The 25,678-nt window shown below is 38.1% G+C and overlaps 2 protein-coding genes across 2 annotated transcripts; one reads left to right on the forward strand and one right to left on the reverse strand.

Annotated features, from left to right (window-relative positions):
- The first annotated feature begins 5 nt into the window (after positions 1-5).
- On the forward strand, positions 6-8,829 carry tefm (transcription elongation factor, mitochondrial). The gene is made up of 5 exons (XM_007257104.4): positions 6-131; positions 2,204-2,640; positions 4,116-4,265; positions 7,101-7,541; positions 8,585-8,829. The coding sequence occupies exons 1-4, from the start codon at positions 89-91 to the stop codon at positions 7,536-7,538; spliced, it is 1,068 nt and encodes a 355-aa protein (XP_007257166.1). The 5' UTR covers positions 6-88; the 3' UTR covers positions 7,539-7,541; positions 8,585-8,829.
- A 229-nt stretch (positions 8,830-9,058) lies between these two features.
- atad5b (ATPase family AAA domain containing 5b) lies at positions 9,059-25,442 on the reverse strand. Its single transcript, XM_022675215.2, has 16 exons — positions 25,327-25,442; positions 22,346-23,047; positions 20,429-20,579; positions 19,675-20,083; positions 17,619-17,707; positions 17,093-17,238; positions 16,819-16,999; positions 15,670-15,828; positions 14,723-14,868; positions 13,964-14,057; positions 13,800-13,864; positions 12,650-12,835; positions 12,071-12,565; positions 10,818-11,107; positions 9,836-9,991; positions 9,059-9,240 (listed from the first exon to the last, which is right to left on the reverse strand). Exons 2-16 carry the CDS (start codon positions 22,952-22,954, stop codon positions 9,162-9,164), a joined length of 3,255 nt encoding a protein of 1,084 aa, XP_022530936.2. The 5' UTR covers positions 22,955-23,047; positions 25,327-25,442; the 3' UTR covers positions 9,059-9,161.
- Between the last annotated feature and the right edge of the window lie 236 nt (positions 25,443-25,678).

Below are 25,678 nucleotides of genomic sequence, written 5' to 3' on the forward strand. Positions count from 1 at the left end.
GGATGGTGATTAGAGAGTAGCTGAGGACAGATTATGGAAGCGCTGAACTTTTAGTAGTTTAAACTCTGTTTTGGTGAGATGATCCATAATGCTGGTCTCTGTGCGGAGTCTGTCTTCTCTTCTTCTCAGAGGTAAAGCCTGAGTTGCTCGCTGTTGTTTGATGAAGTAATTTAAAGATACAGAGGTTTAAACACGCTGCTAGGTTATGTGACCTGCGTTAGAGATACACAGACAGACAGACAGGTGGTGGAGCTTGTCTGCAGTCCGCAGCATTTTCCTGCGTTTTCCTTTATATTTGTAGAATAATGTTGTTTGTCTGTCTCATATTCTGTATATATACTAGTTTACATCTTCTAAAATAGCTAATGCTAACGCTAGCATCCTATCCAGACGTTGTTTTAGTTTAGTAAGGTGGTCTGTCGAGTTGTGCTACCTGGTCAAACCGTGCTACCCTAGTGTATATTTAAAGGTAAAAATACAAAAAGCATATTAGGAAAAAAAAAAAAGCTCCCGGCAAAAAAAGCCTTAAGGATATTAAGATAGGCTGCATCAGGTAAAGCTATTATCATATAGATGAATAGAAATCGTATTTTTTTAATAGTTTATTATTATTTTTTATTTTGCACTATTTTTAATTACCATTTACAGGTTTGTAACATTTAAGCAGCGGGTTTAATGCAACCAAAGAGAGCAAAATTATCATAAAAACACAAAAAACTTAAAATGTGGGTTGGCGCATGCGCAATGCCGTTAAGAAGCACATATCGATGGGTAGCATAACTCGACAGAACACACCCGGCTAGTTTACAGAGGAAAGCAGAAATGGGTAATTATCTGCTCTCCTTAAAAAAGCAGAACATCCTGCATTCCACAGTATTAAACTTTTCATGATCATGATTCTGATCATTTATTTAAACATTGAACATTGTTGTTTTATTCTATAAACTGCGGACAAATTCCAAATAAAAATACTGTAATTTGCAGAAAATGAGAAATGGCTGAAATAAAAAAAGATGCAGAGCTTTCAGACCTCAAATTAGGCAAAGAAACAAGTTCATATTCATAAGTTCAGAAATAAATATTTGGTGGAATAACCCTGGTTTTTAATCAGAGTTTTCATGCAACTTGGCATTTTCACCTCCACCAGCCTTACACACCTTTCGATAACTTTATGCCACTTCTGGTGCAAAAAATCAAGCTTGGTTTGTTTGATCATCATTCTTCCTCTTAATTATATTCCAGAGGTTTTCAATTTGGTAAAATCAAAGAAACTCATCATTTTTAAGTGGTCTCTTATTTTTTTTCCAGAGCTGTATATATATATGTGTATATATACACCTTTTTCATTGTGTTTCCTTTTTTTTAATGATTTATTACATTGTACATTTAATGTAGAAGACAGTAACGCTATACAGTAATATTGTGTAAACAAAAGGTGTTAAAAAACAGAATATAAGTAGCCACATTTTAGCTTTGCGGACATATCTGCGCATTCTTGTTTTTTAAATCTCAGTGTCCTCATGAGGTAGAGGCACCTGGAATAGTTTTCTCAGCATCTTGAAGAAGTTCCTGAAGGTGCTGAACAATAGTTGCTGCGTTTTCTTCATGCTGTGAATCTCCAGCTCATCCCAAATTATCATCTCAGTTGATCAGGTTTAAAGTCACTGGATTGGCCAGGCCAAACTAATTTTTGTTTACTACATAATTCCATATGTGTCATTTCATTTTCTTAAGTCTTTATTATTAATTTATAATGTAGAAAATACATTTAATAAAGAAAAGCATTGAATGAGAACCCGTGTCCAAACCTTTGACTGATCCTGTATTAAACCATAATGTTGAAACAACATAAAGTCAATGTGCACAAATAAACCAATTCTGATGTCGGAGATAAAAGTTGTTTCAATGCATTAGTGATTTTGTAATGTTGATTTGAAATGTATTTATTACAGTATAACCATAATGACCATTACAGAATTTTAATGGTTTTGCTTTCTAAATCAACCTCTAACAATTCTTATTTATGTTCATGTTCTTTTAGGAATTAAGTACATTTTCCTTAAATGTAAATATGAACTAATAACATTGTGAGTTTATGTGCAAATAATAACAATTTAAATATCAATACTAAAAATTATGTTACTAACAACTGCATTTGCATGTAATAAATATTTAACTTGTCTCTTTTCTGTGGGTCAATCAGGTCTCCAGCCTTCTCTGAACCTCCGTCCACTGTACTGCACATGCTGTCGCCGGGCGGCTCAGATCCCAGCTGCAGGATGGGAGGTGATCAGTACTGTGTCTCCAGAGCCTAGTAGCGAAGTTAGACCACTGGACTCCTTCTACACCCCCGAGCAGCGGCTGGCCATCCTGAGACTCCTAAACACAGGGTCAGAGACTGACCTCGCTGAGGTCAAGCTGCTCAGAGGACGAAAACTGAACAGTATATTAGAGTACAGGAGCAAGAATGGACAGTTTGAAGATTTGGAGAGTGTAGTGAATGTGCCTCTGCTGAAGCACAAGAGCGCGGTCATCGTCTTTAACTCCATCCTCAACCCGAGGGAACGGAAAGAGAAGAAAAATGAGAAGGTCCAGTTTGAAAAGTTTATCAGACCACCAGTGGAAAAGATTCACTTAGAGGTGAGAAAACTAAATTTAGTTCCTCCATTCTTCCATTAACTCTAACCAGCTTGCCTGTCCCTGCTAAAGAAAAGCACCACCACCATGCTGCCACCACCATGTTTTACAGCGGGGATGGCGTGTTCAGGGTGGTAAAAAAAAAAAAAAGTTCAAAAGTGTGGTCTCATCTGACCATAGCAACTTCTTCCACGTGTGCCTCTACTTGGCCTCTGGAAAACATAAAATGGCGCTTTTTATGACTTATAGGGTTTTAATATTTCTTGAACCAAAGGGTCATGTGTACCTGGAATGTATAATAGAAGGCATTACCACAGACAATGGACAGTGCAGTGTGTGGTAATGATTGGGACAGGTGGCGTCTGGCTTAGAATTGTCCTTATGAACGACATGGCAGAAATCACATACACATTCACTGCAGTAGGCACCACACACAGATCAATTAACTAGTACTAGAATCTGTATTGGTTAATGTCTGATGCCACATCAGTGTATATATGCTGTTTAATACTTTATTAAAATATGTAATATAAATACAGGTCTGGAAAAATAAGAGACCATTTAAAAATGAGTTTCTTTGATTTTACCAAATTGAAAACCTCTAGAATATAATCAAGAGAAAGATGGATGCCGTCAAACCAAGCTGAACTGCTTGAATTTTTGCACCAGAAGTGGCATAAAGTGTGTAAGACTGGTGGAGGAGAATAAGACTAGATGCATGAAAACTGTGATTAAAAACCAGGGTTATTCCACCAAATATTGAATTTATGAACTCTATAAACTTTATAAATATGAACTTGGTTTCTTTGCATTATTTGTGGTCTGAAACTTCGGTATCTTTTTTGTTATTTCAGCCATTTTCTGCAAATAAATGCTCTAAATGACTACTTTTATTTGGAATTTGGGAGAAACGTTGTCCCTATTTTATAAAATAAAACAATGTTCATTTTACTCAAACATACACATATAAATAGCAAAATCAGAGAAACTGACCCAAAAATTGAAGTGGTCTCTTAGTGTTTTTCAGAGCTGTGTTTCTCTGTATTTCTGTTCTGCACGTAAATGATATACTGTTTATTTAGCTGTTTTGTAAAGCTGCATTATTGGAATACGTTTACAGCACAAAAGGCTTCACATGCATAAAACCTAGAGCTGTTAAAAAGTTCAGAACTGCGAACAGTCAATTGTAATATTTCTATTTAACCCCCAAAATAGTTAACCCCCATGCTTAAAATAGAATCGGGTAAGGAGAATAAGTTGTACTTAGTACAGCAGAAAGCTGTTAAATGTACAGTCTGTTGTAATCAACAACAAATGAAGATCAGGGTGCAAAACACTAGTCCTGGTATATATTATGGATAACACACAAAAAACTAATGACTAAAAGCCTTTAAGGACCTCCCATGGAAGCTGTTTTAGATCTGGTTTCTCAGTTTGATAAAACATGTTCAGGTTCTCGTGTTTTGATGTCTTTGCAGGCAGCGACTTCAATCGTCTCCATTGTGTGTGGCACAAATAGAATAGCTTGGACACACATGGACCAGGCACAGACTGTTCTCCACTGGACGCAGGTGGAGTGTCCCAGTTTCATGAACGGGACTTACATGGCATCGAATTATCTAGAAGATGTAAGATTTGTGCTTTTATATGTGTTTGGTTATAATATATAAGAATAATTCAACGCTTCAAGTTAAGAATCAGTGTTTTTGATAATATAAAAATAGTGTATGAGACAAATGTGTGAATGACTTTTAAGATGATGCTGGTATTTCACAGATTTTAAATAAATAGCTGGAAACATTTCTGATTTTAATACACTCCAGCTGTATAATAGTATACAGTTGTGGTCAAAAGTTTACATACACTTGTAAAAAAACATAATGTTATGGCTGTCTTGAGTTTTCAATAAGTTCTACAACTCTTATTTTTCTGTGATAGAGTGATCGGAACACATACATGTTTGTCACAAAAAACTGAAAATGTCACCAAATCTGCTGGGTCAAAAATATACATACAGCAACATTAGTATTTGGTTACATGTCCCTTGGCCATTTTCACGGCAACTAGGCGCTTTTGGTAGCCATCCACAAGCTCCTGGCAAGCTTCAGGTCGAATGTTTGACCACTCTTCTTGACAGAATTGGTGCAGTTCAGCTAAATGTGATGGTTTTCTTGCATGAACCCGTTTCTTTAGCACTGTCCACATGTTCTCAATGGGGTTTAAGTCAGAACTTTGGGAAGGCCATTCTAAAACCTTAATTCTAGCCTGGTTTAGCCATTCCTTTACCACTTTTGATGTGTGTTTTGGGTCATTGTCTTGTTGGAACACCCAACTGCGCCCAAGACCCAACCTTCGGGCTGATGGTTTTAAGTTTTCCTGCAGAATTTGGAGGTAATCCTCCTTCTTCATTATCCCATTTACTTTCTGCAAAGAACCAGTTCCACTGGCAGCAAAACATCCCCAGAGCATAATACTACCACCACCATGCTTGACAGTAGGCATGGTGTTCCTGGGATTAAAGGCCTCACCTTTTCTCCTCCAAACATATTGCTGGGTGTTGTGGCCAACAGCTCAATTTTTGTTTCGTCTGACCAGAGAACTTTCCTCCAGAAGGTTTTATCTTTGTCCATGTGATCAGCAGCAAACTTCAGCCGAGTCTTAAGGTGCCTTTTCTGGAGCAAGGGCTTCTTTCTTGCACGGCAGCCTCTCAGTCCATGGCGATGTAAAACACGCTTGACTGTGGAGACTGACACCTGTGTTCCATCAGCTTCCAAATCCTTGCAGACCTGCTTCTTGGTGATTCTTGGTTGACTCTTGACCATCCTGACCAATCTCCTCTCGGCAGCATGTGATAGCTTGCGTTTTCTTCCTGATCGTGTCAGTGACACAACTGTTCCATGCACTTTATACTTGCATATAATTGTCTGCACAGTTGCTCTTGGGACCTGTAGCTGCTTTGAAATGGCTCCAAGTGACTTCCCTGACTTGTTCAAGTCAATAATTCGCTTTTTCAGATCCACACTGAGTTCCTTTGACTTTCCCATTGTAGCTTTTGTAGCTGAGTCTAATCACTGGGTCAAATGAGCCCTATTTAAATGGGCTCATGAGAAGTCAACAGCTGTAGTCAATCAGAATCACTTACAAGAAGTGAAGAGGCCATGACATGAAGCTAATTTGATTGACACAACTCGCTACATCACCAAAATTGACAAATTTTGTTGCTGTATGTATATTTTTGACCCAGCAGATTTGGTGACATTTTCAGCAGACCCATAATAAATTTATGAAAGAACCAAATTTTATGACTGTTTTTTGTGACAAACATGTATGTGTTCCGATCACTCTATCACAGAAAAATAAGAGTTGTAGAACTTATTGAAAACTCAAGACAGCCATAACATTATGTTTTTTTACAAGTGTATGTAAACTTTTGACCACAACTGTATATACTTTCAACCTGTGGGCCACAACCCCTCAGTGGGCTGTTATACTGATGCTAAAGTTATTAGTAATTGTTAAGAAATTAATGTATTATAAAATATATAAATATTAAAATATGGCTCTGTGTGGCCCAGCAGACTAAGGTGCTGCCACTATGATCAGAAGACCGCCGGTTTAAATCCCAGTCATGCAGTTTGCCATCAGCTGACTGAGCACAAGAGCACAATTGGCCTTGCTCTCTCTCTGGGTGGGTAGATGGCGCTCTTTCCCCACATCACTCCAAACAGTGATGTTGATCAGCACGAGGCGTCTGTGAGCTGATGTATCGGAACCCAGTCGCAGCGCTTTCCTCTGAGAGTTGGAAAAGCTTCTGATTGTTTAAAACTTTTAAACAGTAAGCTGTGTATTACAGGGTTTATACATATTTAACCAATACATTTATACATTTTGGAAAAATAAAAACACCCATACAGTTTCGAAAAAGTCATGGAAAAGCTGTTTTGGTCCTAATTTTTTTTTTTATAAAACCAACTTTAAATCAGCTAACTGCGTCCTACTCTGGCTGGAGTTTTTGCTGCACTATAACTGTAAATTCACACAGAGAAAAATGATAATTCAATGCTGTCCATCATCATCCAAACAAATATAAGGCATAGATATGCAGAAATGTTATTCGGCTAGTAAAATGTGTTTTATTTCGATGTTTTTCCATCTGTTTTAGGTAAGATAAAGGCCTACTATAATCTGTTTGACATGGATTTTTTGTTTTTTTTGTCCATGTCTGTACCGATTTTTAAAAAGATCGAATGGTCATGAGAATTTGCAGTGAAGGCATGGAAAAGCCATGAAAAATTCATGGAAATTTGTTGGTCAAAAAGTGTATAACCCTGAAAACTTATCCAGGCCTGGAAATTATTTTCAAATTTTGTGACTTTTCCATGTTTTTCATGACCGTATGAACCCTGATATTATAATATTATACTGAATGTTAGATTATTTCTTTGTTAATTTTTCTGCCCCAGATTTCTGCTGTAGTGTCAAACCTGCCTGCTGCTGACCTGTTTGTGGTGGAAAAGCCTGGTGTGTCCCTCCAAAACCCAACGCTCTTCTCGGTCATTGCTCACCTGCAGACAGTGGAGGCCATGCTGTTCGCTCTGCTTAGCCCTCCACTACAGCCAGGTTCTGCCCCAAAGGTTTTAAACATGATGCGCCCCACAGTGGGGCGTCACTTCAATCTGATGGTGGGCGACAGTCGGGTGAGCGGTGCTAGGACTGTCATGCAGCTGATGACCGAGTCGATGACGAAGAAGTGTCCCCGGGTGACGTTCCCCAAAGAGCTGCTGATAAAGTATAAGGAAGCGTTCCACATGAGCAGCAGGAACAAGGCAAATGAGATGTGTGATGCACTGCTGCAGGCCGTGGCTTTCTTTGAACTGCTTAAAGGCCGAAAGACAGAATAACAGGTGGGTGGAGCTTAAATATTTTTAAAAGTAGTGTTCCTTGTGTTCCCTTCCTGTTACTGGAGAAGATACCTTACTGCAGATATTGGCTTCAACTCAGTACTGCCTTAAGAATTTCTTGATTGTTAAATTGGGCGTGTTTGTTATGGGTTGAAGAAACACTGTTTGAGACAATGGCAGATCTTGTTGCTCTTGATAATGTCATATGAATAACACACTTATTCTGACAGAATGTAATACACTGCAGAAACCATTGAGGGTGCTATATAACTGGGGTATTTCATTGGAATTCAGTATGGTCCAGTTAGAGAAAATTTCGTTAGGCCAAGGTCCAGACCGATTTTTAACTTGTATTATGATTGTGATATATCCTGTAAGGTTGTTTGAACTATAATAAAAAAATATATAATAATAATAATAATAAAAAAATGCCTCTCTGGCCAGATTTTGTTTACATTCCTCCCCTGTCTCTCTGTAGTGCTCTGCGTGACTTTCGTTTCTGCACGTTCTCGGGCTCCCTATCTCCTTATAAAGGCAGTTTTTCACGGCCGCGTTCAATAGCCGGAGCAGCGGTACTGTATTTGGACCTCAACCCTGATAACACTGGTTCGATCCCGCGTGAGGAGCGGTGTGTGTATATATATTTTTTTGCTTTTTCCTTACCAAGTCTGCACAGATCTGATTGGCAGAGGATAGTGTTTGGTGATCTTACCCCACACGTGATTGGTCTGTGAGTTTTTTGCGCCGCAAAGCACGTATACAATTAAATCCTTCTCACTAGTTTATCGGTTTGGGTCCGGACCCGGACCGCGATCCGCCTAAAAGTGACCTCTGCTATATAAGGGTTATATGATCCACACAGTGCTGTGAAGGCAAAATGGTAAATAAATAATTCATAATGGATAGATTAATTAATTCTGTGTAAAATGGCAGAATGCCAGCAGTTCACAGCCTCCTGGAATCCATTTGTTTCTATGTCTGTTTTTATCATGGGCCAGTTAACCCAAAATCATGTTTTAATTCTTTTTTTCTCTGATGTTTTGCAGGATGAAACTTCTGTCCACTGTGCAACAAATACAAGAAAAAACTACAGATACACTTAAGAAAGAAAGACTGTGACAGCATTTTCTTCAATAAACACAAACCTTTTCCCACAAATAACTATTTGTTTTTAGCAGGCAACACCTCAGGCTGATGGTCTTCCTAACTGTTAATGTAATGTATTTAATTTATGTAACTAACCTTGTACATAAATTACACAGATTGCATCCAATAAAACACTTTATATTTATTTACACAGTGTGATCTTGATCTAAAATATTGTGAGTGTGTATATATATATATATATATATATATATATATATATATATATATATATATATATATATATATATATATATATATATATATATATATATATATATACACACACATATACACATACACACACACTTTTTTTATAAATCAGTAAGAAACTTCATAGAAAATTCAAAACAAAGAAATATGTTTAACAAAAGGTATAAGAAAATATAAATATTTATTATATTAAATAGAGTTGTTTTTAGATCAGTGTAGATTTATACAGAGCTAACAGGAAACAGTCAGAAGCTCCACAGTGCAGTGTCAGTGTAGATCTGAGGCTAGCAGTTGAAAAACGCTCTTGGGGAGGGGCAGGCGAATGTCGCTGAGGTAGTGTATAAATCTGTTAATAAACACAAGCACAAACAATTTACATGAATTTGCCATAAATTAAACCTTACAAAAATGTAGCAGATATATAGCAGATATAGCAGATGCTGCCCTTTAAATAAATTAGTGTAGGGCTGCACAACATTGTTTTAATATCTGCATTGCAATGCTCACTATAGCAATACTTACATTGCAGGATGTGAAGTGTCAAATTATACCAAACAAGTTATGTTAAACTTTTTTGCTGCATGAAATGAAAAATGAAAATCCAAAATGTTCTCATTTTCCTTAGCAATCTTAACAAATGCAGATTATATCTTTCCAATATTATGTATTTCCCACAGTTTTGGATATTAAAAGGATTTTTTAAAATCATGCAGCCCCAGTGGAGTGTTTTCGTTTGAATCCACCTGATTCAGCTATTCAGCTAATACTGCTGGCCTGATTTGAGTCTTGCTCTCTCAAAAGGTCTATACTATATAATGTATTAAGTCTAAAATAAATGTATATCTTAAGTAAAATTAAAATGATTGGAATCATCACTATAATCATTTTAATTTTTACACTTTAATTTTACTCATTTTAATCATTTTAATCAAACTCATCACCTGGGTCCGTTTTGCTGCTTCACACTTTCACTTCTGCAAATGGAGCGAAGGGCAGGCAGGTAATCCACAGCAACCGCTTTCTTGTTACCATGACAACAGAAAGCTTTGCTGGAGAGCAGCTTGTTTAGGACCTCTCTTCTTCTCTTGAGGGCAACACTGGAAAAAAAAGACAAACTCTCAGCCATTAATTTAAAATAAATTAAATACAATATATCACACGGCTTCCACTTTTATCTAATATTTTAGGAATGTACTACATTCTCTGCAATAAGCAGGAGTTTAAACAGCCACTGACTATGTCTCTGTGTCTGTCGCTCTGTATCTCAGTCTCTCTCTTTCTTTTGCTCTGTCTCGAGGTCTCCCTCTCTCTCTCTCTCTCTCTGTCTCTCTTTGTGGCTCTCCAGCATCTCCAGATTATATGCATGCAGTTAGGCCCAAAAATATTTGTCCTACGATGATCTTTATCCCATCACACTGGATTTAAATCCAGCCCCTGAAATGACCCTAACCTGAAAGTCTACACATCAACCACATCTCATATGTTTCATTTAAAATCCAGTGTGGTAGGATTCAGGGCCCAAATCATGAAGATTGTTTCACTGTCCAAATCATTTGGATCTTACTCTAAATATTATCTTCTAAATATTGTTATAGGTTTTTTGTTACACACATTATTTTACACAACTTATTATTTTTTTTTTATGCAAAAAAGTCTTAGTAAGTTTCTATTTGGAATAGACAAAAGCACAAAGATTTTTTTATTTTAAGAGTTTTTATTTAGTGTTAGAAACTGTTATAACAAACAAAATGTTAAGATGTATTTTGTTGCAGTAATATAATCTGTTCTATTCTGTATATATTTCTAAAATCTAATTTCTATTTTTTTCAACCATTTATCATATCAGCAAGAATATCAATATAGTCTATTATTTTAGGGTCATACTTAAGCCATAATTAACAGCTCACTCACTCACTCACTCACCTGGGTTTATTCTGAGAGACATGAGCATCTGATGATTCAGAAATTAGTTCTTCCGTTAGTTGGAGAAGTCTTTCTCCCCCAATCCCCGCCGTCAGTTTCTCCAGTGTTCTCTGAGCCTCAGACAGTTCAGCTCTACACTGGTGGAAGCCCAGACCTTCCAACACAGACAGGAACTCATAACTTTTCTCCAAGTGTGTATTTACCCCATCCTCTCTCAGCTCATCCACTAAACTATCAGTCAGATGGGCTCCCATCCAGCCCAGTGGACCAGGCTGGCACTGCCCTGGAACCTGCAAATTAAGAGGGTAAAAGTTACAAGTAATATATAGTAATAAAACCTACTGTATTTTTTGCACTGTAAGGTGCAAAATCAATAAACATCTAGTTTTCTGGTCTATTTTAATACATAAAGTGCATAGGATTATAAGACGCATTATGCAACACTGGTTTTACTTCTAATTTAGCAGAAAATCTAAAATAAGTAAAGCATTTTTAGGTCAAACAAGCTCTGGATGTTAATCTACACAAATTTCTCTCTGAAAACTGTTTATTTGGGTGAGTAAAGCACCTCTGTTTATTTACAGTAACCTTAGATTTCCAGCAGCTAATCGCTAGTGCTAGTTGCGATTAGCGGCTAATGACACCCAACAGCACTACACTGAGGAATCCTGAGGGTTCTGATAAACCAGGGTGATATTAGCTAGCAATTCATCCCACATGGATTGTTTTAACACGGTAAACACGCAGACTACAGTCCAATGTACTCACCTCAGAACTGCGAAAGCTAAGCTAGCACTTAGCACAGTTACTGGGTAATGCTAATGCTGCTCTAGCAGTGCTAGCCAGGGTTGGTAAAAGGCTACAAGCCGATAATATTTAACTTAATATTTACATAGCACGGTTAGCAGCTAATGCTAATACTGCTCCAGCCTCGGTGCCTCGGGCTAAACAGAAGCTGCTGTATAACGCTGCAATTTAGCAGAGTGGCTTTACTGCTCCTCACAACCTGACTGGTAAAATTCATATATAAAAGGTGCACTGTATTATAAGGTGCACTGTTGATTTTTGGGAAAATATTAAAAATATATTTTAGTGCACCTTCTAGTGCGAAAAGTGTGGTAACTTTCTGTTGGACCAGATCAAAGACCTCACAAGCTGTTCCAGATTTACTTAGAATACTCAGACTCACATATTTTTGAAAAACTTACTATGAAGTAAATCATATTTATAATAATAACCCAGCCCACCCTTACCTGCAGCTTCTGCTTGTAAATACAAGTGTCCAGGAAAGACATGGTGTCAAAAAACTGCGCCACTGACTCCAGGTAGCAAGACTTTACCTTAGATAAGCTTTTTTCAGCTGAGATACTTTCTAATTGGTCTATCCTTGTTGCAGGACATGAGGATTGGTTAAATCTATCAAATAAAACATGGAAACACTTTGAAGAAGACTTATGTGTCATTTTCAGTTCATCTCCAGCTGAAAGTTTCCTCCCTTTCAGTCTTGAAAGTGTTTTTGACTTTTTTGGAACTGAGCTGGATGAAGTGTCGTCATTCAACAGCGTCTTCACAAACTTGATGCTTTTATCTGCATTGAAGATGTTCTTTTTATCCATGTTCTCAGATGATCTGGAGTGTGAACTGAACAGCAGCTCTAGGTTTGAGTAGAAAAGACTGCGTCCCATCCTCCAGTTCTCCACCAAGACATCCACACTCTCACTGCTGTCCAGCTCAGCCCAGGAGCCACACTGCAACACAAGATGTGGACTAAGTTTGTGTGTTTTGCTGCTGAATTCTCGGCTTGAAGGTGTAATAAATGAGGTCGCTCTCACCGTCAGTGTTTTGTTCAGATTGTGTTGGTGTGTTTGTCCTCCTCCGCTGCAAGCCCACAGCTCCAGCTCCAACACACTCCTCCTCACATCACCTTTACACTCCTCCAGCAGGAAGCTGAGGTCCTCTGGGTCTGGCCACACATTCTCCACCACACACAAGCACTGCAGGTAACTTCTGGTGATTTCCTTTCAGAAAAGCATATGAAGAGAGAATGCTTGACTAATGGAACAATTTTTTGTGTTGGAAGAAATGCATGATATGACTTTTTTTTCCTTAAAAATGATAACTATACCAATATATTACCATATTTTAATGTGTAGTTTCAATGTTTTATGGGAATTTTCTTTACAACAAGCATAAAAAGGTGCAACATATGGCAGAGGCTGCAGTTTTTAAGGTGGAACAGAAAAATAAAATAAAAGCTAATTTTCGCTCCCCATCACAGAGGATTTACAAAATGGACAATGCAGGGTTTTTACACCATTTTAAAAGTCAAATTTAATGCTTTTTAAGACCTCAATAAATATAATTTAAGATCCAGTCATAATTTCTTAATGATTATTTCTTAATTTAATTGTTTCAGAAATCAACATGTAACATTTCCCATTAGTTAGCTTTTTTTTTCCTTTACATGTTGTTCCCTTGTGATGCAAAACGGAGCCAACATAGCATATGTAAGTTGCATTACATTAAACAACACAGTGAATTGCATGTAGGAGGCAAAAAAAGAATAATAAATAAACACTTAAAGCAGTCTCCAATATAAATTATAAGTAAGCACAAAATAAAACTGTTTGCAAAACAGCAAAACTTTTAACATAAGAAACCAATGATTCAGAGGTCTTGTTTGAAGAAAAAACAAAACAAACAAAAAAAAAACGAGAAAAACTTCACATGTACAGATATACAGAAGCACACATGCAGTTTATCTGCTGTCTGGAGCCCATAACAAAGAAACCTGTTCACAACTCAATGCTCTAAGATTTAGTAGAAAACCTTTCCTGGACAGTAGAGACAGTTACTTCAGCAAATGCAGGATAAACTATGTTTTAATACCCTTGATTGTGAAGGGAGGGAATTAATCAATGAGCAGATGTTCCACAACTTTTGTCCCTATCTATCTAATGTGTGTGCACACAGTGCACTTACCACTGAAGGAGTTTTGAAGTATATTTTCTCAAAGTGACCATTAAAGGTTTTACTAAACAAAGGATCTGTAAAAAAAAAAAAGAAAAAAATCCATAGAGTTCCGTTTTAAAACACAATTTTTTTTTACAAGCGTTAAATAGGTTCTCATAATAAAAAAGACTCACCATTTGTTGTCAGAATAATGGGCCTCTTAGTTGTGGTCATTAAGGTCTTTATGGCTGTGAGAAAGCCCACATCCTCACTGAAGATGATGTCAACCTGCAGATTAAAATAAAGAATAAAGTGCATCAGATAATCAAATTTAGGATTTTCCTTTTCAAGAATAATAATAAGGGCTGCAAAGATTAGTCCTCATAATCGTCAGTCGTCTCTCGGAGTCTCTAAAAATGTCTAAACACTCCAGATAAGGGACAAGACAGGTCCAAAAGGGTTACAGAGTGGGAGAAGGCAAGGAGCTCCAACATCACAGTAATACAAAAGCAATACAAAACAATAGTAATATTAAAAGAAGTACAGTAAAAGTCAAGTCTTCTTATTTAAGGTGTTATATTTCTTTACATGTTTTTTTACATTGTATTTTTTTATTTCATATTAAAACAGTAAACCTGTACATAATATAACGTGTTAAACAAACCAGAATATGTTTTATACTTTATTATTTTGCTTTGATTACATATTTGCACACTCCTTTTTCCTCAGTCTTAATGAATCATCTGGAATATTTTTCTTGAAAGAGTCCTTGAAGGTGCTGAATAATAGTTGCTAATAGGTCAGGGGATTGTGGAGGCCAAAGCCCCTTTTGGTTTACTATGTAATTCCATTTTATTTGATCAAACTAACAAAGAGACTTAAGTATTACTATTACTATCACCACTACTATTACTACTACTATGATTGTTTGTGTTGGTTGTGCTTTTCTTTACCTCCTCAAACAGTATGAGAGATATGGGAGGTGTCTGGGGTCGTCTGTTTAACTGAGGGTCTTCAGTGTTCAGTGCATGTTCATCACTGGAGGCTCCAGCTTTAGAGTCGCACTCAGGAATCACATCAGGCTTGACTGAATAAGAATCTGAGGAAATAAAGCATGCAACATGAGCGCCAAAGTAAACTGGTTAAAACTATTCTATCTGGTACTCTACCTCATAAAGCTGACTGAGAAAATGCCACAATGTACCAAAACTGTCATCTAAGCAAGAAGTGCTACTAAGAATCTAAAATACTTATTGATTACTAAACAATTCCATAGGTTTTCCCCCCCTTCATAGTTTGGATGATTTTAGTACAAATCTACAATGCTGATTACTCTTTTAAATACCAGAAGAGGAAGCAGACTGAGCTGTTTTTTAGGTAGACCAGCCCCCTTCTCTTAGACCAAGCATCTCAGACAGCTAAAAGGACATTTTAAAACGGCATTGTGTTAAAATTGCATACAAATACAAGGCCAAGACAGAGTCCACCACTAATAGTAGCTTGCTGGATAAAAAACTACCCTCCTAAAAATCCAGCTCAAGACCAGATGGTCATCCAGAAGAGGAGCTAGTTAACAAGCTAGCCTACCAGCATAGGGTAATTAGATCACGTGACATTTTACACTAACATCAGTCTTACTGGAAAAATCTGCCAAACAATAACAGTATGATTAACAGCTCGACTACAACTCAGCTACTCCATGCCAAAGGTATGTGTGAGATATCAATCTATGCTAATATACACTCACTGTTCTAATATATCCTTGAAATTAAGTCACTTTTAGCCCCTAAAAATCAGCATCAGTGTAAACTGTTAATTTGGTCATCCACTAGCTGGACTCCAACAGTAACAGCAATACACCAACATTCATTTACCTGGGGGAGATGTTTCACAGACATACCTTGATGGTCTTGCTGAAGATCACTGATCTTGTTCACAGGCCTGTCAGTTCTCTTAAAGAAATGTTTGATGGTCACGGCTGGAGCAGAGCTCTTGTTTCGGGGAACGCTCCGGGAGCTTTTCTTGGAGGAAGCCACAGCTTTCCTGGAAGTCTCTTCTTCTGTGATGCACAGAAAGTTGTACTTTAGCAGTAGCTGAAGTGTTTACCTCAACATTTTGTGTCTTGAAAACAGTAAACAGTGGAAGTGACCAAGTTGTTATAAAGTTTAATTGTGTATAATCGTTAAATGCATTTATTATGTCAATAAATATAATAAACCATGAAAATATAGCCATGTCTTATACACAGGCCCAATCCTGTTTGATTTTTTGACCCAACCACTTAGCCTTAACCCTCTGTTTTGTACGTAAAAGCCTAGGGGTGGGGTGTCCAGATTTTTGGAAGGCTGGAGGGGGAGAGAGGGGACCCTTCAAACGGAGATTTTTCAGAGGCTTACTCAAAACAGAGGGCTGTGGGAATCAGTGGCAAGATGGCGGCACAAACAACCAAAGAAACCCACAAATCTGGCTATTTTCCTGGTTAAAAATTATGATAACCACTAAATTACCATAGTTTAATGTGTCTATCAATGTTTTATGGACATATTTTTCATAGCAAGCTTTAAAAGGCTAGCTAGCTAGCTTTTTTGGCTAGCTAGCTAACTTTACTGTTCCACCTTAAATGGTGCAACAGATGGTAAAGGCAGCATCCTATAAGATGGAATGGAAAATAAAATAAAATGAACCTAAAAAAAGATAATTCAAGCTCCCTAATCACAGAGGGATTAAGGAATAGACAATAATAATTCATTTCTGCCCTAAAGTTAACTACTTAACCAGCAGCTAGGTTGCTGAACTTTAGCACTCTACTGCTACAGCTATATCTGTATTGGGTGCAATCTGTATTGTCCCAATTGTTAAGAGTGAGATTTCCCCCATTCTCCTTAGAACAAAGTTATACTCGAAACAAGGGGTAGGGGTACAAAAGAGAAATGGGATTACGCCACAGTTTGTATCAGTCTTTATCAAAAATACAGGCTTTATATGATTATGGGCTCTTTTAGTGCTGTGTTTTGTTCAAAGTCCACACATTCAGCTGCAGTGAACTCACTAAAAGTGGCTGCAGGAGCTGCTCTGGAAGCTGGAAGTTCGACTGCATCAGTGCTTAGGCTGCTGTGGGGTTTTGGGGAGTCAGGCCGGAGCGCCCCCAACTGGTGAGACTGAGTGGCTTCTCTGAGCTGAGAGAGAACAAGCTGTCCACTGCGCAGAGATGAGCTGTTCACCTCAAACACCTGCAAGGATGAGCAACGACAGTAACAACAGTCTCTCAGTGATATCGGAAAGATTTATACACATATATTGTGAATATCTGGAAAATATCAGACCTTATATCCCAGCTCTTCAGCGCAGGCGTACACAGCTGCAGTCTTCCCCACCCCAACAGGTCCCACAATCAGCACAGTGTTACACAGCTCCACCTGATCCTCTATCATCAAGGACTCTCCCACAAAATCACCACAGTCCCACGACTCTGCAGACAGGAGGGGTACAGGCACTGAATAGGGCTACATGATATATTGTTAAGTATCGTCATCATGATGTGAGTCATCGCAAGATGTGCAATGTCACTTAAATTAAATCAAACATGTCATGTTGCAACGTTTTGATTCTTGACTCAAGAAGCAGATACACAGCATTGTATCTGTGTCTGTGTAAGTGACAGGATGCTGCTGCCTGAGAAGTGCAGCAGCATTATTTTTCTAATATTGTGCAGCCCTAGTGCTGAACATGATCTCCAATTAACTGCAAAACATCACCTTGCTAACAGTATTACAATTTATCTTAATATACTGAACTGTAACCCCTGCATCATAATATTTCCATGTTCTTGCCAGTACACAGTCTTATTACCACTGTTCTCCTCCTGCATCCTGCACCGTTCCTCTCGTCTCCTCCTTCTCTCCTCCACGTCTGCTCTCATCCTCCACTCTTTCAGCCAGCTGTTACCACCAGAATCCAAAAAAAGAGGTTATTAGTAATATCTTCTATATAGTTAGATCCATAAATATTTAGACAGTGACATTGTTCATGTTTTGGGATCTGCATGCCACCACAATGGATGTAAAATGAAACAAATGAGATGTATTTAAAGTGCAGACTTTCAGGTTTAATTCAAGGGGTTGATTAAAAACATCCTATAAGCCCTATCCGGAGATGATTCGTTTCTCAGGATTTTTTTTACACTTCTACGCAATAATAAAACTCTTGCATCTGGACCGCAGTGGACAAATAGCTATTTTATTTAATGCCAGGAGACCAGGAGACCCGAATGGTTGCCCATACGGGACTAACACTGTAGGACCTGTAGGGCTAGGGCTGCCACGATTAGTCGACTAGTCACGATTATGTCGACTATTAAAATAGTCGACGACTAATTTAATAGTCGATTAGTCGTTTTTTTTTTTTCTTTGTTTTTCTCTCCAAACTGCTGCGACTGCCTTTCTGTCCTGGACGCACATGCGCAGTAGTGGAAACCGGGGTAGGTAGTGGACGACATCTCAGGACATTATACAGACAGGCTCTGGTTTCATGGCTACCCCGCTACAGAACTCAAAAGTGTGGGATCACCAAGAAAATAAAAGTGAAACGCGTGCAATGCAATATCTGCAATGAAGAACTTGCCTTCCTCGGCAGCACAACCGCGATGCACGAGCACCTGAAAAGGAGGCATGTTATGGCTGATTAAATGACGAAGAAGCTAAATTGCTATTTAGCTGCTAAAATTAGCGTAAACAGAGCGTTAACTTAGTACTTAACTTACTCATCTTGATAGCTTTAAAACAGAGGTCACTAATAGGCGGACCGCGATCCGGATCCGGACCCAGACGTTGTCACAAATGCCGTCCCAAACCGATAAACTACAGAGAAGGATTTCATTCTGACAGTGGCTTCTGTTTTCAGTGCTTTTCGGTGCAGTAAACTCACAGATCAGTCATGTGTGGTGTAAAATCACCAAACGCTCTCCTCTGCCAATCAGATCTGTGCAGACCGCTGCCCTGTGTACGGTAATGTACACAATATCTGGACAGAGAGGCATTTTTTATTAATATACTTTTTTTTCATAATAGTTCAAACAACCTCACGGTTGAGATGTTTCATAAATGCCAGTGCCTTATCCTTATTTTACACAGTTGTTTACACTTTATGCTAAACAGTAAAATAATTGTCTGTTACAACAAGCTGCATATTTCATTAAAGGTTTAATGAACTATGATTTTAATTGTTTTTATTTTTAGTTAGCATATAGCTGAAATCTAATGTTGGTTGTATAATAGCAGCTGCATTCTATTGTGATAAACTGTGTTTTATATTCAATTAACGTATGATCCGATTAGTCGACTAATCATAAAAAATAATCGGTGATTAGTCGACTATAAAAATAATCGTTTGTGGCAGCCCTATGTAGGGCCACAGAATTCAATAAAAAAGGGGGAAATGCAGCCTGTAATTTTCTCTGAGAAAGTCTGAGAAAAACACGTACATGGTAATTCCAGACAGGAATAATATCACACCCCCCATTAAAGAGAAATTTACCACAGGACCCCCTGAGAAACAAATACAGTCCGGAAAGGCTTATGAAGAAGAAGAAGAAAAAAATATAAATAAAAAAAGAGCACAGTGGTAAGTACGCTCAGGAACTCAAGGAGGCCTAAACGTTCACGGACCACACCAGTGATTAATCACCACAAAATCCTTTTCATGGCTAAGAAAACCTCTTCACAAGATCAACCCAAGTGAAGAACACTATCCAGGAAGGAGGGTGTATCAGTATCTCAGTCTACCATAAAGAGAAGACTTTATGAGAGCAATACAGAGGATTTACCACAAGGTTTAAATCATTAAAAGAAAGGCCAGGTGTAGCACACCAATAATAATCACAACGCTTTGAGATCACACCCTCCCTAACCTGTGCAGTTTCCCCACTGAAGCAGAGTTTCCGATGATCCCGCCTGAGTGCTGAGGCTGGTACTTCTCCGTCCACAGCACATCCTCCTCCCTCATCCTCGTCACACATTCTAGTGGTGCCTTTTCTCCCGTAGAGCACACACTCTGCTCTGGATGCAGGACAGCAGATGGAGCAGGGTTCTGCTGTTTCCTTCTCCGGCTCACGCTTAGCCTGCTCTTGCTGGGGGCTTTACTGTGGCATCTGTGAGGATTGTGTGTGTTTACACTGTCGGAGGCATTCACACACACTTTGTCTAGGTTCAGCTCTTCACTACACCGCTGTCGCTTTAGGGCCTGGTCACCATGGAGAACTTCTACATCCTGTTTCCTCTTTCTGAAGACTGGAGCACTGGGGGTGTGTGAAATCGTCCCTGACAAAGAGATGCACACAAAACCTCAAATATAATTTATTCAGTCATTTATACATTTATACAGAATTTGAAACAGACAGCTCAGATCAGATACAACTGTGTTATACTCTGTATAATATTTTATATTAACTGAAAATAACTGGAATTCCTATTTAAACAATCTAAGCTTATCAGCCACAGCAGTGTCTTACACTAGGATTTGTAAGCTAATGTAACATAAAAGGACAAGCCTGCCCAACAGTAAGAGAGCCAAATGGCATTTCTACCAAATGATCTTCAGTTTAAGCTTCAAATCTCCATCTTTACTAATAAATCCAGTCCTAATCTGTGTGTCTGAGCTCTTACCGAGGCCAGGGAAACTCTTTTTAAACTGGCTCCCTCGTTTCTGCAGAAGGGAGAAGAATTGATGGACTGCAAAGCGCGGATTCTGAGCCTGAATCTGCTCCAGTAGCTCCTCACAGGTTTTATCAGTAAAATCCTCCCTCCAGCCCAACCTCTGAAAAACAGACCTGGATTAAACACCTTGTTGAGCAAATGTATCATCTTTGCCTTTTTTATAGTAATAGTGACACTTATTTACATTTCTGACATACAGCTCTGGAAAAATTGAGACCACTTTTGTGTTTTTTTTTTTATTGTAAATCAAGAGAAAGGTGGATGATCACAAGCCATCAAACCAAGCTGAACTGCTTGATTTTTTGCACCAAGAGTGGCATAAAGTAATCCAAAAGCAGTGTGTAAGACTGGTGGAGGAGAACATGCCAAGATGCATGAAAACTGTATTAAAAAAACAGGATCATTCCACTAAATATTGATTTCTGAACTCTTAAAACTTTATAAATATAAACTTGTTTTCTTTGTATTATTTGAGGTCTGAAAGCTCTGCATCTTTTTTGTTTTTTTTCCAGCCATTTCTCATTTTCTGCAAATAAATGCTCTAAAATATATATATATTTTTTATCTGGAATTTAGGAGAAATGTTGTCCATAGTTTATAGAATAACACAACAATGTTCATTTTACTCAAACATATACCTATAAATTAGCAAAATTAGAGAAACTGAGAGTGAGTTGTTTGGATGTTAGCATAGCTAGTTAGCTAACTCTCCTGCTGTCCTTCTTTCTCCGCACTCATCTGACTCTTAAAGGTGAATGCTATTGGAGATATCAGCCAATAGCATTCACTGAGGGAGGCTACTCCGTCAAAACCACCCCTATTTGGGCGCAAAAGCCTTGCTCGAGTAAAAGCTGCGGCCGCAGGTAATTTACATAGCGTGCGAGAAGAACGTTCACATTTGTGCTCGGGAGAAATTCATTTACACGCGCAAAATGTTAAATCACGCTGGTTAATTTTTTTTTCACTTGGTATATTTGCACCCCCGACTTTTGACATTGATGTGACGCCATATGTTTGAAGCTTCTTTGTTAAAGGGCTAACTGTCTCAGTAGAATAGCTGAGAAGAAGTGATGTGTTCTAAGTGAGGTGAAAAGTGTGAAAAGATCTGGGGGGTGACTAGGGCTGGCTTATCTGCCTTACAGCTGTGAATAAAGGTGTCTTCAGCCAGACAAGCAAGGATGTGTTATCCAATACAGTATGTGATGTACTGAGTCAACTGTAATGGAGAACTATGTACTTTCGTAATTGGCAGAGTCTTTTAGCTGAGCTTGCTTTGGCCCCTAAAACTGGTACTACTGGTGATGTCTATTTAAAAAAAAAAAGGATTTTAATGACGTGAAATGAAAATTTGTTTCATTTCAATGAAAGATTGTAATGATTTTAATTGATTTTAAACTAATGAATTATGATTATTATAAACCAAAAAAAGGCAGCTTTATAGATGATAGATTTTAATTCAATAAAGATGAAATTCCATCAAGCTGCCGGCTCTCAGAGGGAGCAAAATTGGCCCTGCTCCCTCCGGGTGGGTAGATGGCACTCTCTCCCCACATCACTCCTAGGGTGATGTCTGCAGCACAGGGCGTCTGTGAGCTGATGTATCAGAACCGAGTTGCTGCGCTTTCCTCCATGTGCGCTGGCTGCTCGGCAATGCTGCATCAGCAGCAGCTCGAAAAGAAGCGGTGGCTGACTTCACCCGTATCGGAGGAAGCATGTGTTAGTCTTCACCCTCCTGGTGTGTTGGGGCATTACTAGTGATAGGGGGACTCCTAATGAGTGGGTTGGGTAATTGGCCGTGTAAAATGGAGAGAAAATGGGAAAATTTCAAAATAAAATTATTTAAAATAAAGATGAAATTACACTCACCATCTCTCTGTGGCTCTTTAAGGTGGTCAGTGATTTGAAAGCGTTGCAGTGAACCGTCTGAGGAAATGTCCGTAAATCATCTTCACTGGTTCTGGGCATTATTATCCTCATTTTTGTGATTTGTGGTGAATCAGTATGTTCATAGTGTTTCTTCAAATGTCCATCAGTAAGAAGCATGTGCAAATTATTTTCTTCATCTTCACAAAGGTCAATTACGTCTGGTTCTGTATAAGCGCTGCTCAAACAGAAAGCTGAATTGTTTAGCTGCAAGCTGCTAGCTTTCACTGTCATCGTATTGAGGTTACTTTGCTTTAAGAGCCTTTCTGAAGGTAATGTGCAGCATCCACCGTCCTCCCTCAGAGTTTGCCCCAGTTTGCTCTCGTTTACAGTTGTAGTGGATGTTTGTGCAGATTGGCAGCATTTCTGATCACTGGCAGTGACTTGTATACAGAGCTCAGGTTTAGTATCTGCAGTCTTCTTAGGTCGTTTCAGTCTGTTCACCCTTGCCTGGACCTGACTATTCTTATTTTCCTGAATCTCCTCAGGAGCGTCAGCAGCAGTTATAGCGGCAGACCTGTGTGAAGGTATTTTTTCTTTAAACAGAGCCATCTGCAAGACTTTGGTGGTATCTGGGTCATCCCACACAGCACCACCATTATCATCTTTCTCCTCTTGCTCTTAGGTAAAGACTGCACACAGACCCTATAGATAAAATGGAAATCAATTAATCAGATTGCATTGCATATACTTTATTGTAATAATGGAAACTTACTCCAAGCCCCGGCCACCAGCTCTTAATAAAAGCACTGAACTTTTAATTCATCATGGATTTTACTCATGTCCCCATTCAGCACTGCCTAAAATTGATAGAGGACTTCAGTTTAGCCTTTAAGACTTGAACACCCCCCAATAATGGGCAAAAACAATGGTTTAGGGCATCCAAAACATGTACACATATCCATCCTACCTATAATAATAAATATTGCAACAAATAAATGTACAGTTTCCATGCCTGGAAGAATCTTGTAATTCTTGTTTTATACCCCTGAAGTGGATCATACAATTCATTGTTAGTAATTGGCATATTCTGTTCCATATATCAGTGACATTTCTGTCGCCAGGAAATTACATGTACAAATGTGCACACAAAATAAAGCATAGTGTTGTGTACTTTAACCTTATTGCAAAAATAAGATATGTAATTAAAACCATGAATAAAAACTATTTAGGACACAAAAATAGCATTAGTTACTAACCATCCCCACTCTCTGAGTATACACTTTACACATGAAATATAATTTTGTAAAAAATTTGTAAATTTTGTAAAAAAAAGTATAAATTTTGCAAAGTGTTACCATTTAGCTATTTTTCATATTTTTGCTAATTCTATACTTAAAACTCAGTTCTTTTTACTTTCAGACGTGTTACTCTAACATACAAAGTAACAAGAACGAGTGCAAGTAACAGGAGTGAGTAGAGTCCCGTAGTTTATTGATTTATTAATTGGAATATTGGTTAATGTAAACCACTTTTTTCCAATTCCGTTTTGTTCATCATTTATCCATTTGTTTAATAAATTGCCTGATAATAAATTCAATCAATTTCAGGTTCTGGTCTTTACAATAAAAATGGCTTTGCATATTTTAGAAAAGTACAATTTGCATGCATATATAGTGATTTTCTTTGTCATAAATATCAATTATTTGAACATGCAGTCAACCTTTTCTTTAAAATAAAGACTTTCTTGAGAGAAAATCAAAGGAATTAGTGGACTTGCTTTTAAACATGCTTTTTAAATGTCATATTTGAGTTTTGGTAACAGGACTGAGAAAAAATTAACCACATTCGGCTTAGAAACCTTTAAAAGTATTTAAGCTGTAAAGCTGCATGAGTATTAATTGTGTGTTTGAAGTACCTGTTGTTTCAAAAGTTTGTCTGCTTTCTTAAACGCATCTTATATTTTATTCACAGAGTAAACATGAGCAGGAGAAAGGCTGGAGATATATGGCACTTTTTTGGTTGTAAAATAGAGTAAGCTGAAACATGATGGGATTTGATATATAAGCATTATTACAAGCATTATTTTCTTTTTATACCCTAAAGAAAAACTAGTTCCTGCTAATATGAAGTGTATAATTTACTGCAGGGGTGTCCAAACTACGGCCCGCGGCCCGTTTCTTTTTTGGAGCGGCCCGCGAGGTATTTTAGAAATAGAATGAAGTTGGCCCGCTGTTAAGCAGGTTTTTATAATGTGAGATTCAAAGTTTGAACGCTAGGTGTCAGAAACGGCCCAAAGAGTCTAAAAGAGGAGAGGGTGAAGTTGTAGCGCAGAAAAACGGGCCAAAGAGTCTAAAAGCGGAGAGGGTGCGCAGTTGTAGCGCAGAAAAAGGGGCCAAAGAGTTTTAAAAGTGGCGAGGGTGTTCTGTTATAGCGCAGAAAAACAGGCCAAACAGTCTAAAAGCGGAGAGTGCTCAGTTGTAGCGAAGAAAAACGGGCCAAACAGTCTAAAAGTGGAGAGGGTGAAATTTTAGCGCAGAAAAACGGGCCAAAGAATCTAAAAGCGGAGAAGGAGTTTAGTTGTAGTGCAGAAAAAGGGCAAAAGAGTCTAAAGTTGCCGAAATTAAGGAGTTTAATATTAAAAGACATCATGAAATGAAACATCTATTTGAAAAATCTTAATTTACACAACACTGTTAAATGGTGTGTAAATGAAAGTAATCAGGAAAATGTATTATTTAAAGTGGTATATTTCATTATTTATTTTATTACAGAGTCTGTGGCCCGTGACCTCAAATATATTTCTCCTTCTGGCCCCCAACAAATAAAGTTTGCACACCCCTGATTTACTGAGTATAATACATAACATAGGTTACATACATTTATTTTAGATTAATAAAGAATCTGCAACCTAAAACGCAACAGCACAGCATGAAAACAGACGCTTATCGTCCATACACAGAGACACATCTTTACTTTCTTACCTGGATTCTTATTCTCGCATCTTCAGTGTCCAACTTAAATCACGATGCTCCGTAAATCCGATATAACCTAGCTAACGCAAGCGCCACGCAGCTGACTGATCCGAGTTTATATGGCAAATAATTTGTGCTTAATCGGGCTGAAAGAATAGCAAATCACTTAATAAATCCACAACATTTCACATTTCTGAATTATCCGTGTTCATCTAGTTCTTCCTCCGCGCCCAAATGAGCTCACACCTCAACGGCCAATCAACGCGTGAACAGGCAGTGACGCAACCAGCTCATCCAATCAGCGCCTGTGAATCTCTCATGGGTTAGTTACACCACCAGAGGGCGCTCCCGAGTGAGTCGA

Source organism: Astyanax mexicanus, chromosome 5 (assembly GCF_023375975.1).
Source record: "Astyanax mexicanus isolate ESR-SI-001 chromosome 5, AstMex3_surface, whole genome shotgun sequence".
Taxonomy (NCBI): Eukaryota; Metazoa; Chordata; class Actinopteri; order Characiformes; family Acestrorhamphidae; genus Astyanax; species Astyanax mexicanus.

What these genes read in the sequence shown, in the direction of transcription:
- tefm (XM_007257104.4), top strand. Translation starts at nt 89, where the DNA reads ATGCTGGTCTCTGTGCGGAGTCTGTCTTCTCTTCTTCTCAGAG. An exon ending in GTCTTCTCTTCTTCTCAGAG is followed by an intron (nt 132 to 2,203) that starts GTAAAGCCTGAG and finishes TGGGTCAATCAG; the next exon opens with GTCTCCAGCCTTCTCTGAAC. An exon ending in CATCGAATTATCTAGAAGAT is followed by an intron (nt 4,266 to 7,100) that starts GTAAGATTTGTG and finishes TTTCTGCCCCAG; the next exon opens with ATTTCTGCTGTAGTGTCAAA.
- atad5b (XM_022675215.2), bottom strand. Translation starts at nt 22,954, where the DNA reads ATGGCTCTGTTTAAAGAAAAAATACCTTCACACAGGTCTGCCGCTATA. An exon ending in TCAGTGGGGAAACTGCACAG is followed by an intron (nt 17,708 to 19,674) that starts GTTAGGGAGGGT and finishes TGGTGGTAACAG; the next exon opens with CTGGCTGAAAGAGTGGAGGA. An exon ending in TCTTCAGCAAGACCATCAAG is followed by an intron (nt 14,869 to 15,669) that starts GTATGTCTGTGA and finishes TTATTTCCTCAG; the next exon opens with ATTCTTATTCAGTCAAGCCT.